Below are 17,595 nucleotides of genomic sequence, written 5' to 3' on the forward strand. Positions count from 1 at the left end.
CCCAGTGATTGTAGATTACAGTCAGAGGTGTGGCTGATTTAAATTGCTTTCTACATATTTACAGAAGCTGGGCCTGGACGTATGTATGGAATGCTTTCTGTGTAAATACTATTTTATGAGTTAGAGAATTGCTTTTTTCACCCTGATGTGTTACAGCCACACCCTGCTGTTGACAGCAGCATTTACATAAAAAAATATTTATGAACTGTTTGCAGGAGAAAAAAAAATCTTCTTTACATTGTGAAACAGGAGAACCAAAGTACAACTCATCTGTGTTTGCCATAGAACATACTATAGGTCATCAATGATTTATTCATCAGTTGGAAAAAAGAGGTGGACACACTGTGCTTATCTCAGGTGAATTGCACAATGTGGAATTTAAACAGGTGGGCTGTCCTCGATTGAAATGTAGGTGTGGACACAATAACACGAACACCTTTACTACTTTTGTGAAGCTTATAATGTATCAGAGAAATGTTAAATCAACTATAGTCATTTTATTTTGATTGGTTGTTGGAAATGTGTTGGATTGCATTAAACTACACACACACCTTATCAATATATGAGGTCTAACCTGTACTTTGTGTGATTTTTAAATATTAACCTGTAGATACTTTCTGTTTCCAAACAAGTAACAGAAAGTAGAAATGTCTCACTCTAAATGCTGACGTACTAATGTCAGTTAATGACTAAGATGAATATTTATGATATTTACTTGAGTACAGCTGATGAGAAAGATCAAGGCCAAGTGAGACAACCCTGCACCTCGTCACTCCACTGTGTCCACATACCGTCAAGTGTCATCTTGGTTCCTTTTTACCTTTTTCTTGCTTGTCCTTCATTCCTCCCTCTCCCCGCAGGTATGAAGGTGTTGGCTCAAGGAGTAACAGCTCTGGGTGTGCATCAGACACACCTACTGCAAGCATGAGACGGAGCAGCATGCTGAACTCATTTCTTCCCACTGAAGTATGAAGTTGCATTGTTTGACTCTTCAAGCTGAGGTGCTTCCAACTCCCATAAACACAATAAAGTAGAGCATATTTGTGCTAAAACAAACACACATGTTTTGTAGTTATGTATGCTATCTCTGCTGTCTCTATTATCTGTGTTTTTTTTTGGCAGAAGAGAGAAATGAGCATTCCTCAAACTAGACCTTGACTCCTATCAAAGGTAATTCCACAGGGTGTGTGTCTGATAAGCACTGATACTTGGAAATTAACAAGTTCTTAATCATGAAGTCTATCAGGCAAAAATCAGATGTGAAAATATCCAGTTTTGAAAAACAAGTTAAACCTTTTTCTACTTCACAATTATCTTCTGTGCCCCATCTGTCTTTATTTCTATGATGGTTAACATTGTTACAGTGTGTCATCTTTCTGGTGTAAAAACTACCTTAGTATTTTGATGCTTTACAAGTACAAATCTACTAGAAGTTATACAACTCTGAGAGACAAGTATTATATAGCTCATATTAACAAATAATGATATATGGCACATACAAATCTAAATGAGACATTTACTGTCATGTGTAAAATACTAATGATGATCTGATATTCAGCCATCGAGTGACTGGTTCTGCTACATTCCACCATGATTGTATGTATAAGTGGAAACAGTCAGTCTTTTATAATGTCCTGTCACGTCTTGTGTTTCATGGACCTGATACCAGAGCTGCAGCTGTATCAGGTTCATAGACCATGTCTAGCCAGTTATGTAGAGAAAGACAAAAACTAAGGAAAAAAACTCTCAGACTCTCATCTGAACTTTTATCTCTTAAAGTGTGATATTAAGAGCTTCATATTGCTCCCTCAGGGTTCATAACCTGTTTACTGATTACACTTTTTTTTTTAAAAACAACACATTTCTTAGAAAGTAAAAAATCACAAGAATGAACACATGCAGGAAAAACTCCTAGAAATATAAATTCACGGCCTGTGAAGCGGCTGGAGTGTGTGTGTGAAACAGGTCCGCCCGGTCTGCTCCTCTGCTGCTTTTACTGACGACACACCTGCTGGCCTGGGAGGAGCTGAAACAGGTGGATGTTCTTTAACTGAGGGGAGACGCCGCAGGAGACGAAGAGAGGAGTAAGAGGAGAGAGTGAGGAGTCGGAAGAAACACACTCGGACTCAGATTACAGACGCAGGCCTGAACAGCCTCCCAAGATGTCGAAGCATAAGGATAACAGTCCTGCAAAGATCAGCAAGTGAGTTTGGACAGTTTCCTCTCTCTCTCTCTCTGTCTGTCTGTGTGTGTGTGTGTGTGTGTGTGTGTGTGTGTGTGTCAGGTTTCCCAGTGTTATGTTACTGTCTCCTTGTTTCGTCTCCTCTCCTCTGTTGCTGCCTCACACTGTTTTCCGCTGACAGGCTGACCTGAAATGTGGTTCATGCTGCATGTGGGCATTTTTTGTACTATGATCCTGTTAATGTTTGCACAGGACGGAGCTGTTTTATTTCTCTGGACAAAGTGTAACACAGGACTCAGGTGCAATATGAAAGCAACAATGATCCAACTGTTATATTCTATATAAATATCTGCCTTTCATTCATTCTTTGCTAAATGAATGAACTCTCCCTCCAATATTTAATATCACAGTCTTTTTTTCTCATAATACCACCATGTTACTGTTCTTAGATGTTGAGTATCACAGTCCATTTTACTTTGCTGATTCTTGTCACCTCACCTGACACCTGTACTGAACCACAGCACGTTTGTGTCTTTGTCCAAGGGGTGTATCATCAAAGTTTACTGACTGACTAAATCTGTTTGCAATGCCAGCCAATAAGCCGGATTTCTGACTCATGAAGTTGATAAGTCAACAGAGAAAATATTATATGTGTAACTTGTTGTCTTTGCTGTGTAGAGGAACCAGTGGTTGGGCAGGTGAGTAGTGTTTGAGTAGAGGAGTGTTTCATGAGATTCCTAATGGCAATAAATGTGTAGAAATTGTGCAACCTCAACCCCGCTCCTCTAAAAGTGACTAAGCAAGTGTTTGCTCCACATTCCTCGCGGTGCGAGCTGTCACCCGGGGGGGACACATACATGAGTGCTCCCTCACAAAGGGGTGTGCCGTGCGACTGAGAGACTCGAGATTGTGAGTGACAGAAGACAGGAAGGGCTGAAGGAGTGGCAGGGCAGGGTCTTCCTGCTGCTTGGTCTGTTTGTCTTAAACAGCACAGTGACGATCAAGCTTGAATGGAAGCGAGTGAGTCTGTTGCCTAAATACAGTCACTTTGCTTCTGGTATACAACACATGCATGACACTTGAAAAATTTCTTAAAGGACAGGTTCTCAATTTTTCAAGTCTGTCTTAAAACAACAGTCAGGTGCCCAAATGAACAATGAAACAGGTTTTCCTTACTGTGATCATTCCTCCTGTTCATGCTGGCTGTTACAAGATCCCTTTCAAATGTGCTTTCAGTGTAAGTGATGGAGAACAAAATCCACAGTGTTTTGTTCAAAAATGTAATTAAAAGTTTATCTAAAGCCAATATGAATCCAGATGAATATCTTCCAAAGTTATTTTCTTTTTACAATAAAATTCCCTCTTTTTGTTTTCCTGTTGAGATGCAGTGGAAGGATTGTAACAAAAACTTTTTGGCACTAAAAAGACTAACTTTGAAATATATCCGTGTTATTTGACTAACTCAGACTGCTGAAGCGTCATATCAGCTTCAGATAAACTTTTAAATACATTTTTGTTCCTTGTACAGGAAGAATGTGGATTTTGTCCCCTATCACTTACATTGGAAGCACATTTGAAAAGTATCTTTTAATGTCCAGCATGAACAGGAGGAATGATTACAGCAAAAATCATTGTTCATTTGGGTGCCTGACTGTTGTTTTAAGACAGACATGAAAAACTGAGAACTTGTCCTTTAATGATTATGGCGACATTATGTTTGCAATGTGGGATGCAGTGAATGAACACATGTTGGACTTGGCTATTTCCAGCACAGATAAGCGCCTGAATGAGTAAAGGAGCAATAAAAAAAAGTAATCTTTCTCCAGCACCCCACCTACTACTGTGCGAGCCATAATGTCTGCCATAATTACTACAACTGTCATTTCTACTCTGGAATTTAATAACAACATTTAATTTGATAAGGGCTGAATGGTGCAGTGTGACAGGTTTGTCTCAGGAGGAATGTCTGTGTCACACACAGACTACATTCCTGACCACTTAATGGGAGGGGATGAGGGTGTGTGGGGACCCAATCTATCCTCTGGGTCCTGATCTGGGTGTGCCAGAGTAAGAAGGTGGAATGACAGAACAAACACCCTGAGAGCACAAACACGTCTACAGAAAGTGTTCATGAGTGACATGCCGATGAAGAATTATGCTGAGCAAGTGAAGGAATCTTCTTTGTTCGGACTTTCAGTGGGTTTTATGTTCACATGTAAAACACCAGATATAGAGTCCTCTCATTCCACATGTCTGATGTCTCATTTAGGCAGTGACTGACACAGTAACAGAGCACAAGTAACATTATTTGTCTTCAAAACTACTTGGGTAAAAGCGCAAAGCAGCTCTGTTTGATTTTAGAATGTATTTAAGAACAAATACACAACATGCGATTTAATCAAAGTAACAAGAGTACCTGCTTGCATTTCTGGGTGTTTCCTAATGTGTTAATATCCTCCAATCATGCAAACAAACATCTCAAGACTCAAGTTCCAATTTGTGTCATTGGTCAGAAGGATTTTCACCATCATCTTTCTCTTGGGTGTGTTTTTTTACGCAGGAGCAAGGCTACTGACTTGGCTGTGGTGATTGCTCGCATGCAGAAGAATGCAGACCAAGTAGAGAGGAATATCCTGCAATGTGAGGAGCTGCTGCATTTGGTAAGAAGAACACACACCAGAGCTGGAGACCTGAGGTCACACTCAGATCACGAAAATGAAGACGTATCACTTGGCTACCGTGATAAACTTGATTCTTGAAAACACATACTTGATTTCTTTAGGAAATCCCTGCAATGGAACTTAGACATTTTCTTTGACCTGAAGCATCATGCTGCCACTAATGGTGAAAATACAAAGTGTGCAAAAGTCTGTTTTGTTTTGTTTTGGAACCTATGCTTTTTGCAAAATCTAATTTTTTGCTTTGTTATGAAGATTTGAGCTCTAAAAGACACACTTGCACACATGCATAAAGTATATACAGTACACATATTCATACTATGCTTCTAATTTAAAGAGATTAGACACTATAAATCAATTCAAAAACACCAAAACTTCACCTGAAAAGCTTTTTCATAATCAGTTAGATAAGCTCAGAGCCACATAAATCAAGTCTGTTCTACTTAGCTAAAAGGTTTTAATGCAACAACAACAATTTTAAGTCTCTTCTTGCTCCTGTGTAGGACACAGAGCGCGATGGGAAGAATCAACCCCTGATCTACCAGAAGGAGAATGCAGAGAACCTGGCAGAGGCTGAGGGGCTGCTGAAGGATCTCTTCATGGATGTGGACAAGGCCAAGAAGCTGCAGCACCCGCAGACTAATGAGATAGAGAGAGAGTGAGTTTTTTTTCTGAACCATCACAAAAAGAAAACATACAAACACACGCATGCCAGCAGACTCACCTGAAACTCATTGCATAACATCAAGATATGCAACAAACTATCATTTCCACATTCCCTTTCTGCTGCTCTCCTCCCGTCTTCTCACTGCTGACTGGGTCTGATTCTTTTCACTTTCAGTGTGAGAAATCTCCATGACCGCTGGTCTAGGGACTGTGCGACCTACAGGGAATTGTATGACCAGGTGCAAGATCTGGTGCTGACACAAAAGATCGACTGGGATCCTGTGTTGGATGAAAAACTGGTCAGTTGATGCAACATTGACCACAAAACATATTCAAGTCAATCTTGAGTTTTAGTCACTGAACATCTTCCCCATGCTTGTTAAGTTCACATGTTTAACAGCTGTTGTGTTTTACAGAAACAGTTAAAGGCAGAAGTATACGGCCTCAACTTGAATGATGTAGAGAAGCAGATTGCAGAACATAACATTCTGCACCAGGAGATCGAAGCGTACAGCGCCCAGATGCATCCCAGCACCACCACCTCACAGGTAACAACACAATACATCATGCACACACTCTGCAAGAACACATGCAGGATGAATCATGTTGGTTTCTCAGGTGGCAGCCGAGTAAAAACATTTTCCTGTTTCTACATCTTCTTTGTTCATAGGAGGAGTACGCCGCCATCAAGGAGAAATATGACAAACTTCTTGTGAGTTGTTGTTTTTCTCACTTATTGAGTCTGAGGCTTCAATGTGTGCTGTTGGATGGAGTTCAGTCATGTTCAGAGGGATATGTATACCGTATGTGTATAATGCATCTTGTGTGCTTTGCAGGAAAGCTCCCAGCAGAGGCGCAGCCACCTAGCCTCTCTGTACGAGTACATGCAGAGCTGCAGTAAGGAGCTGGTCTACCTGTCAGGCCAGCAGGAGAGAATCCTCCAGAGAGACTGGAGTGACCAGATGGCTGACCCCCCAGGCATCCGCATGGAGTACGAGGTGAGATACACTTCATGCAGATCCCAAAGTAGTGCATGTGTCCAGTTGGTGAGATGTGATGACTTCTTTTAATTTCCTGGTTTACTGTGTTGTCTTGTGATCAGAGGGATGTACTCAGTTTAAAAAATAACATTGAAACTTCATTTGTCAGCTTGCCCTCAAGCTTAATCCTCTCTTGGCCGGTTGTAACAGCTAGGGACCCAACTGGTGTAACCAGTACGGCACATAGTAACTACTTAGCTGCTGGGAGAATTTGATTTGAATACTTGAAACACAATGTTATGTCTTCTACATCCCTATTTGTTATTTCTGTTTGTGTGCAGAAATTCAAAAATAATGGACTGCTAGCACATGAGAAAGAGGTCAACCAGCTTCAGGCAGAAGGAGACCGTCTGGTTGAAATGAAACACCCTTGCAGCCCAACAATAAAGGTACATCTGTGTCAGACTTTAGAAATGTATAATGACTGTGATAAATCATAATAGACATCTATGACATAAGATTTCTTATGGTTGAGTAAATGGAAATCATATCAAACAGAATATGATCAATTATACTTCTATCAAATTACATTAAACTGAATTTAACTGAACTGAGGTGATTTTTTTGTGTTTTGTCAGGCACACAAAGAAGCCGTGCAGAATGAGTGGCAAGCCTTTCTCAACTTGTGTCTAGCACAGGAAGTTCACCTGGACAACATTGAAGACTACAAGAAGGTAGAGGGTCTCTGACTGCCACACTGTGACTGACTATAATAATATTTCTTCTTCCTGTTCACCTCAGCACATTGTTAAGAACAACGTTTGTTCTTTGCAGTTCCAGCTGGATGCAGAGACACTGTCAGAGTCCCTGGAGAGACTCAAATCCACTCTGGACCCAAAGTCTTTGTCTGCCAAGAGCAACCCTGAGGTCCTTATGGCACTGGAGGTACAAGTGTTGTCTGATGATATGGTTGCTATGCAGCTCTACAAAAGTATAGAAACATTACTCTGAGTTCTCTAGGTGTTGCAAAAAAGTTTTAAAAAAATCTTCCTGATACATGATTACAGATTTTATGTGAGTATGTTGTTGAAACCTGCAGTAGGTTTCAATACTGCAGATTGCTATAATATATTAAAAGACGATTTACAACCCTTTGTCATACATTGATTATCAACCCAAAGACTAGCTTTTGCTCCTCAACACTGACCTATTGATCAAGGTCCTTATTTATTAACCAAATTAAATTTCAGGATGCTCTGAGGAGCCAGTTTAGAAGTAAAAAACGTTTTTCACTGAGTTTGAGGAATAAGACACATTTATTAAGCTACTGACACTTAAAGCAGCATCCTAAGGGATCAGATTATTGATCAAATGTATACTCAGGACAGGAAGAGCCAATCGGACACTAGTTTTGCTATATTGTTCATTAATAAAATCCTTACATTTTACTCATTCTAGAGAACATTTTTTTTTAAAGTTAATTTTATTCATGTTAAAGCTTTTATTTCTCCTGTAGCAATTTATCTGTGAAATTTAGAAGAGTCAAATATATTTATAATATTTAAATAGGAATCAATAAGTAGGAATGAATGACAAAATTAGCTGAAACAAAGAAATGAAAAAAACAAAACAAAAAACACCGAGCTGGAGCAGGAAAGTCCACTGCTGGTAGATGAGGAACATTGGAGAAAACACATAACAAGGAGAATTAGTTCCACACTGACCAGCGCAGACAATGAAGATGTTTGGAAAGTGATTGGAAACAAAATCATTGTCAGCTTTTTTCTTGTTGTTTGCACCCCTGATAAATGCAAAAAATAAGAAGTGGTGTAATATTTGATCAAATTTTCCAACAAATGCATATAAAAGGCTAAAACTTCTCTCATTCCAATTATACATATTGTGTTATACATTAAATTTACATGTACATAAGTCAAATCCGGAACAGATCTTTTTAGATGAGTCCATGTACCAGATTTACTCAGCATCCAGTTATCTCAGTAAACCTGCTTCTCGGAGCAAGACTCTGGTAGTTGAAGATGTCTGGCTGCACTTTTTAAAGTTTGCAGCCCTAACCTGCTTTAAATAGGATCAGCAAAATCAGTTGTGTTACTTTTACTAATTTGGTAATACTTTCAGGGAGATGAACCAGCAGTGAAAAGGAATGAGCAGCGCTTAGCTGCCCTCAAGGAGCTCAGCAGCAACGTCAAGCCTCTGAAGTTACGTCGAATCAAGCCCACCAAACACACTACTGTAGTGTCCCTGTGTGACTGGGAAGATGAAAATGTAAGAGAAGACAAGTGTGACAAAATTTTGGAAAACATTCTTGGGGACGTCACCTTTAATTTATCATCTTCTCTGTCTGTTTTAGGACACAGTGAGGCGTGGTGAGGAGCTAATCCTGAAGTCCAACTCGGATAGTAAGAAGTGGGAGCTTCAGAACAGCACTGGGAAGATCAAAACCCTGCCTGGTGCGTGTTTCATGACCCCACCGCCTAATACTGAGGCCTTGGAGAAAGTAAACAGGTATAAAGTGACAAACTCAACACCTCGGTATGTGTTCCCTCCATTATTCAAAGCTTAACCCCTGACTGATGATTTTAAATGAAACGTCGTGTCTGTGTGTGTTCAGTCTGGACAGAGAGCTTACAGACTTGAAGAGCCGTAGATCTGCTCTATTGGCCTCCTTGAAAAACCCCATTGTGGAAGTGGTTCGCCCTCAGAAGGCAGGTTAGAAGAAAAACATTTTCACAGAACAGCCTCTTTTTTTCAATAACTTTCAGACCATAAAAGAGTCTTTGCTGGAATGTTTGGGCTTGTCTAACACTATTTCAATGTGGTCGTCTTTGCTTCTTCCCAGCCACTGCAGCCAGTGCCCCAGAAGATCCTAAAACTGCAGAGCTAGCCAATAAATTTGACAATATCAACAATGCCCTGGATCAGAATAAAAAAGAAATCCTGAGCAGACTGAGGACCCCTCTAGACAACCGTAACCCAATACAAGACCTGACGAACAGGCAGCAAGAGAACGAGGTGAACATGAGCAACATCATGCTTTAATAATATGATCTCTGCTACAGTTTCATTAACTTATTAATGTTCTAAATGTCCTTAGCATGTTCACATTTGACTTGTTGTGATCAATAACACCACATGACTTGCCCTCCAGAAATCTGCTCTGACAGTAAAGAAGCTGGAGTCTGAAAAGTCTGTGGTCCAGAGAGAGATGGACCCTATTCTGGCCAAGAAACCCCTGGGACCCACCGCTTCTACCCTGCCCATCAAACTCAGTGCTGCTGACAACAAGATCGATGACATAAACACTCTTATTGATCTTTATAATAAAAAGTGAGAAGATCAGCTACATTACAACATTTTTCATTCGACAAATGATTCAGTTTCCAGTTTTTATCATTACCTCCTGTTTTTCTCTTTCCTTCTTTCACCAGAGCTATAGCCTCCATGTTCCTAGAGAGGCAGATGCAGAATGTGGAAGACGCTGTCTCTGGGTTTGAGGAGAAACTGGCTAAAGATGGCACCATTCTTGACCAACAGAATGCCCTCCCCAGTTGCAACCAGCAGCTCCAGGTGTTATACTTTATAATGCAACCAAAAAAGTTTTAACAAAGATCAGGATAGGCTCATATGATCCAAACTTGTTTTTTTTTTTTTAAATTTATCTCTGTTCTTTCTCCTTACGCCATCAAACAGGTAATGCATAAGGATGTTGCCTCAAAGAAAGATGAGGTGAATAAATTGGGCAAAGACTTGGACCTGACAGAGCAAGCATGCAGCTCCTTGCAGCAGAGTTTCAACGAATACTGCCCCGACATCCGCCGTCAGGAGAATAAGGTGAAACATCTGAAGAACCGTTACACAACTGTCAACAATCAGCTCCAAGAAAGGTAAGAAAAATAAAAATATGGCATTATTGTACTTGTATGTATGTGTGTTTTTGTGATTTGTCATTGATGATTAGTGTTGTTTATATTTTGCTTCAGGTCTGCTCTCATACAAAAAGCAACCAATCAAAACCAAGACTTCCAGAATGCTGTCCAATCACTGGATTTCTTCTTGGTCAATTTGCCCAATAACAAGATCAAACCTACTGATGATGTGGCACAAATAACAGCCAAGCAGAACTCTCAGAAGGTGACTGGAAGTATTTCTTTTACATACCCTGATAACTTGTCTCCAACATCTACAAACAAACAAACTCAAGTCTGTTTCAGCAGCTTTGTCTTATCAGTTGTAATTATTAAAATGTCCCTTGTTTAGAGAGTGATGGAGGACATCGAGAAGAAATCAGGGGATTTAAACCGAGTCAAGGCTCTTTCACGTGATCTGCAGAATGTCTTAAATGTGAGTTTCATTTACCATTTGTGACTGAAATAGAGCAGACTAGCACCTCCCAAATACTAAATCTTTCAGTATCAAATGTATTTCCATTTAGGAATATGAGGTTAAGTCAAACACTTACCGTGGCACTCTGAATGATGCTGATGATACTGATGATGACGACGACAATGACGATGAACCAGTTCTAAAGAAACGTCAAACTATGGCTCAAGCTGTACAGAAAAAGGTACAGTGATAGACAACTGTTTTAAGACGACTCTTCTTTTTCTCTAACATTTTGACTTTTTTGTCTTCAATTTTTAAACTTATGTTGCCTTCTGCTTCTACTACAGGAGAAAGATCTACTGAACCTTTTCTCTGAGGTGTCTGCAGAAAATGACCAGCTACTCAGTCACTTGGGGACAGCAAAGAATATCATGGCCAGGGTATGCTATGATGGAATGAAAATAACATGAGCGACAGCAATGCTAAGGTAGAATAATTCTTGGTGTTGTGCACAAAATCATCATTGTTGTATTCTTTATTTTATTCATGTGCAGAATGAAGAGAAAGTAAGTCAGGTAGTCGTCAGTCAGCAACAGCAGCTACAGAGCCAAAAGAAGACCGTGGAGGTTAGTGACAGCCTGAAGAAAGACCTGAACGAGGAGATTACCAGGCGCTTACATGCTGAAAATGACCTTGAAACATACCGGAAGAGGTTCATGTCTCTGAAAAGCAGGAGAGGAGTGGAGAGGTTGGAGGAGAAGGAGGTGGTGCAGTACTACCGGGACCCCAAACTGGAGAAGGAACTACAGTCCCTGAAAAACAGGATCCAGGATGAATCATTGAAAAGGTCAAGAACCAATTCAGACATAGAAATCATCAGTGAGAAGGTAATGAAACTGGAAACACAGCTGACCAAAGTCGAACCAAAACTGGTGACCAAGATACTGACTGAATATGAGAGAGACCCTCAGCTTGAAAAAGAAGCAGCCAAGATCAGAGATGAGATGCAGAGGATACAACTGGAGCTTAAAACAAGAGACACCGAGACCGTTCATGTGAAAACTGAGCTTACGACTTTGGCTCAGCAGAAACCAAAAATCAGGGAGAAGGTTGTGAAGAAGGAAGTGGTGAGGCTTGAAAAGGATCCAGAGATGCTGAAAGCTGTTCTCACGTTCCAGAATGACATTGCAGAGGAGGAATCCCGGTGCAAGTCCCTCAATGATAGCATTTTCAGCACAAGGAGCCAGATAAACACTCTTGAGAGGGTCATTCCCACCATCCAACCCAAGGTAGTCACTAAGGTGGTGAAGCAAATACAACAAGATCTAGAAACACTCCAAGATTCAAACAAGGTACGTATGGCCTTGGAAGACGAGAAAGATCAGAACGTTATCTTGATGAAGGACCTGACCACATTACAACTACGTTATGGTGAATTGGAGAAGCTCAAGCCTAAAGTCGAGGTCAAGGAGATCATCAATGAGATTTACAGAGTCGATCCTGAGACAGAAGTCGAACTGGTGCGTCTGAGGAAAGAGCTGCAGGAGTCTGGCCGAAACCGTACCGATCTAGAGAAAGAAATCAACACAGTGATGGCAACTCTGACTACCCTGCGTGCCCAGAAACCCAAAGTGGAGTACAAAGAGGTAACCCAGGAAGTGATCAAGGAGGAGAAAAGCCCAGAGGTCATCAGGGAATTACAAAGGCTGAACAACCAAGTCTCCCGTCTGCAAGGCAACTATGACACCATCCTAGAGCTGCTGACTCATCTACGCAAAGAAAGAGATGAGCTGAAAGTTGAAAAATCCAAGGTGGAGACAAAGCTAGTGAATAAAGAGGTCATCAAGTATGAGAATGACCCTCTCATTGAGAAAGAGGCTGACAGACTTCGGAGGAATGTTAGAGAAGAGATACAACAACGCCGCAGTGTGGAGGAATATCTCTTTGACCTTCAGAACCAACACATTGTTCTTGAACGGCAGAAGCCAGAGGAGAAGATTGTAATGCAGGAAGTGGTGCGTCTTCAGAAGGACCCCAAGCAGATCCTGGAGCATGAAAAGTTGAACAAGTCCCTGGATGAAGAAGTTAAAGCCCGTAGAAAGCTTGAATTAGAGGTTAGACAGCTCAGACCCCTGGTTCAAGAAAAGGAGCATACCCTGGCTCAGATGGACGATCGCCAGAAGAAGATTCAAGTAGAGTCGGAGCTTAGGCAAATCAAATCTCGCATTCTTGAGCTGGAAAGTTCTCCACCACCCGTTGAGGAAAAGATCATCATTGAGGAAGTCCTGAAAGTGGAGAGAGACCCGAAGTTGGAGAAACTCACTGAAGGTATTCGTGTTGACATGGATAGTGAGGGCACCAATATCAGTCGTCTAGAGAGAGAAATCTGCAACTTGAAACTCAGGTTGGAAATTCTGCAAAAGGAGAAGTCAATTGAGAAGGTTGTTTACAGAGAAGTTGTTCGTGTAGAGAAAGATCCAGCAGTGGAGGCTGAACGGGAACATCTAAGAGAGCTAGTCATGCAGGAAAGGAATCTCAGGCGTGACCAGGAAGACAACCTTCAGAGCATCAACATCAAAATGAGCCACCTCCAGACAACTACGTCTATGACCTCTCAGAAGGAGAAGTCTTTCATTACCAACAAAGATGCTCTGCAGAGAGAGAAGGAGGATCTCCTCAAACAGCTCAAAATGCTAGAGTCTGAAAGACAGGACATTAGCATAGCCTTCCAGCAACAGTCTAAGCTGATGAGTGAGAGAAACCAGCTTGCATGGCAGAGGAGTCATAAGACATCTTCTGAAATACAACGATTGGAGAAAGACATCCTGAATGAAAAAGACAAAATACACCAAAAAGAGACGCTCATCCTTGAACTGCAGGGCAGCATTAAGAAAGACGACCAGTCTGAAACTCACACCAGAGAGACTAATCTTTCCACAAGGATCAGCATCCTGGATCCGGACACTGGCAAAGACTTGGCTCCCTATGATGCCTACTTGCAAGGGCTAATTGATCGCAACCAGTACATTCACCTGTCAGAGCTTGAGTGTGACTGGGAGGAAATCACTTCAACTGGTCCAGATGGGGATACAACAATTCTGCAGGATTGCAAGACTGGGAAGCAGTTCTCTGTCAAGGATGCCCTCAAGGATGGTCGCCTGACCCAGTATGATGTGATCCGTTACAAGGAAGGGAAAATGCCCATTTCTGAATTTGCCCTCCTTGTTGCAGGGGAAACCAAAAAGCCCTATGTTCCTCAATTAAATACCCCAAGATCACCCACCAGACCCACCCAAGCCTCTCCCTTAAACTCCATGCCAACTTCTCTGAGGTCCTCCTATACCAGTCTCAACACTCACCATAGTGGCAGTTTGGACAACCTCAGTGCAGCAAGTGATGAGCACTTCCCAATCTCTGGTATTTTTGACACCACCACTGAAAGCCGTATGTCTGTGAGAAGTGCCATGACCCGCAAGCTCATAGATACCGACACAGCTCTGAAGCTGCTAGAGGCACAGGCAGCCTCAGGTGGAATTGTTGATTTCACCAAAAAGGACAAATTCTCTGTCCACAAGGCAGCTGAGAATGGTCTCATTGACTCAACACATATGTACAAGCTTCTGAATGCGCAGAAGGCCTTCACTGGAGTCGAGGATCCTGTGACCAAAGAGCGTCTGGCAGTGGGAACGGCAGCACAGAAAGGGTACATTCCCCAAGAAAATGCCAGGAGGTACATGGAGGCGCAGTACCTGACTGGTGGGTTGGTAGATCCCACTAAAGCTGGCCGGCTCACTGTCCAAGAAGCTCTGGCCACCAATCTCATTGACAACACAACAGCCAATAACCTGATAGATGTGTCTTCCCACACAAAAGAGCTGGTAGACCCCATCACAAAGGAGAAGATATCATACAAGCAGGCAATGGACCGGTGTAGGAGAGACATCATCACAGGGCTCCTGATGCTTCCTGCTGCCTCCACCGATGCCACAGATGCCCCATCATACTCAAACTTTCGGTTTAATTCCTCTTAGAACAAAGTCTAGATGTGCAGTTTGAAATGTGTCACATGCTAAAGGGTGTATGATAATGCTAACAGACACATGTCAAGAAAAAAATGGAAATTGATATGTTTATACACAATTTGAACGCTGCAAAAAATTTCTTTTGGGGTGAAACTGCACACGTGGATCTGTCTTTTTCAGTACTATTTTTGTGTTTGCTGTAAAAATGAGGGTAATGTTTTTTTTTGTATGTTTATTTTTTTCATCATTCTCAAGCTAAATCCTGCATAAATGCCTAATAAACTCCACAAGCCATGCACTCATTTTTTTCTTATTGTTTGAAATATTAACGTTTAAATCATTACAACACATGCATATAATTGAGTCAATGTAATTCCTGCAGTAGACAAGGTTTGGGGCATTCACAACACATGTAACAATGTTGACTATCAAATGATTGTCTTCATTCTGACATCTGGTTTTTAGCCATGCTAGCAGCGTGGTTTTAGGGATGGTAACGAAGGTCGGTCAGTCAATTGACCGAAATGTCTCATCAATTGCTGGATGGATCGCCATGAAATTTTGTACAGACATTCATAGTCAGACAATGTATCCTAAATACTTTGATGATTCTCTGACTTTTCATGTAGCAGTACCATTGGGTTGATATAAGTGGTTTTGAAATGTCTCAACAACTATTGGATAGATTGTCATGAAGTTTGGTACTGACATTCATGTCACCCTCAGGATGAATTGTGATAACTTTGATCAGCCTCTGACTTTTAGTCTAGTACCATCAAGTCTACATCTTGCTTTGTCCAATTTAATTTAAGTACTTACAAAACTAACAACATTCCCATCAGCCTCAGCTGTACTTTGTGTTTGGTGCTAATTAGCTAAAGTTAGTATCCTAACATGGTGAACTAAGATGGTGAATATGAGCCGTCTCTACACATCAGCATCTTAACATCACACTGATGTTAGCATTTAGCTGAAAGCACCATTGTGTCTAAGCACAGCCTCACAGAGTTGTTAGCATGGCTGTAGACACTTAGTCTACTTAATATTAATATGGGAAATATACAATTTATGATGCATATCTTCCCATTCCCATAAACAACTTGCTCTACAAGACAATGAATCATCTACTGTACAAATAAAGCATACTGCATGAACAAAGGACAGAGAGGTTTGGTTTATGTGGGAATAAATTTTACACATGATTTGACTTTGACCCTGTGTGATTGTTGGTGCCAGTCATAGTCTGTCCAGGATCTCAAGAACAGCCAACCTCCAGGGGTTTTGGTGGATTAATGTATGACTCAAATAAATCTGTTGCACTGTGTAACTAGACATATTTTGCAGGTTTGACCTAAATCCTAGTTTTTGCATATATGAGTTATAAGTATTCCTGGTTGACATTATGTTGCATTAACATGTTCAATCAAAAGATTTTTCTGCAGCACTTTTAGAAACTGCATCTCCGCAAAATGGCTGTACTTAATATACTATGCTGGTAAACCCTGGTGAGTCATATGCTTGGAAATTATGGATTAAGGATACAGATTAAATATGACTCACATACAAGCATGTAGTGTGTTGAGGTTAACAAGGTCAAACTCACAGGTCTACAGGGATCAGGCACGCATCTAATAAAAGGTTGTGAGGGCAAATGCAGACATTGGAACTGCTGTTCTTTATGTAATACCATAGCTCAACACCTTATCAGTAGGCATGCTTAACACTTATCTAGCTTATCTGGCCCAATAAGTGTAATGAGAAAATCCACAAATTATCTGGTCTTTTTTTGGTTTTCCAGATTCTGGATTTGCCTCCCTATGCAGACTATCAATAGTGCGCCTCACATAAAATGTAAATTTAAGTCTAAAATCTCCTTTTCCTGTTAAGGATTAGAAATTGATATTAGTTTGAGGGATTGTCTGAAAGACCCCATCTGACCCAGTGGTGGAGGTTGCAGTAAATGGTGTTGATGTGGGAGTATGCCGCCTCTCTGCTGGGATGTCTGTCTCGCAGATTACCTGGTGACTGGAAGGACTTTGTGGGATTACTGCACATGAGCCTGTCTGGAGGCTGAGGTGGCCCCACTCTGTGTCTAGAGGGGGCATGAAGGATGTTCTCTGATGGTTTAGTCATGTCACTTAAAGTACTTTGCCAGCATGATGCTGTAATGACAAAACCAATGTGCAGTGTACAGTATTGTCCTCTTATTACTGTGAGTTTTTTTGTAACAAATGTCCAAGTTTTGACAGCAAAGTGTACAAGCTTTTCTCATTGGTGTAGTGACCTAAATAGTGACACTGATGCCACAAAGTGCGTGTGTGATGGATGCATTCCTAATGAAAAGCCTGCTAAATAACCCAGAATACGACAACATCACATACAGTACATAGAAACACAAATGGCACATTTGCTCTGATTGGACCATTGCCTGAGTGATGTACATGATAATTGGCAGCTCCTTTTTGTTTTGCTGGATTATTATTGTCATAATACTAGACTGCTGCACTGATGGTACTGATGGTTTAAACCCTGATAATCAGCATTTGCACATTTCTCTCTTATTCACTCTATAAATGACAATGACAAAGCCCTCTGTATGCCTGCCCTGCAATCTTGCCAATACATATAAACCAGCACTCTTATTCAGCGAGCGCTGTTCTGTATTTTCCCTCTAAAATAACAATATCAGGAAAAGGAAAAACCCACAATATTTCTGGGTCAGC

General features: G+C 41.0%; 1 protein-coding gene across 1 annotated transcript; it reads left to right on the forward strand.

The window, feature by feature from the left end:
• The first annotated feature begins 759 nt into the window (after positions 1-759).
• Positions 760-15,156, forward strand: evplb (envoplakin b). Its single transcript, XM_044332439.1, has 22 exons — positions 760-2,203; positions 4,743-4,842; positions 5,364-5,518; positions 5,702-5,825; positions 5,943-6,074; positions 6,197-6,238; positions 6,363-6,524; positions 6,848-6,955; positions 7,145-7,240; positions 7,341-7,451; positions 8,646-8,792; positions 8,878-9,032; positions 9,139-9,236; positions 9,367-9,539; positions 9,676-9,854; positions 9,956-10,094; positions 10,218-10,411; positions 10,508-10,658; positions 10,785-10,868; positions 10,960-11,091; positions 11,198-11,290; positions 11,405-15,156. Exons 1-22 carry the CDS (start codon positions 2,163-2,165, stop codon positions 14,879-14,881), a joined length of 6,093 nt encoding a protein of 2,030 aa, XP_044188374.1. The 5' UTR covers positions 760-2,162; the 3' UTR covers positions 14,882-15,156.
• The last annotated feature ends 2,439 nt before the right edge of the window (positions 15,157-17,595 follow it).

Source organism: Thunnus albacares, chromosome 17 (assembly GCF_914725855.1).
Source record: "Thunnus albacares chromosome 17, fThuAlb1.1, whole genome shotgun sequence".
Taxonomy (NCBI): Eukaryota; Metazoa; Chordata; class Actinopteri; order Scombriformes; family Scombridae; genus Thunnus; species Thunnus albacares.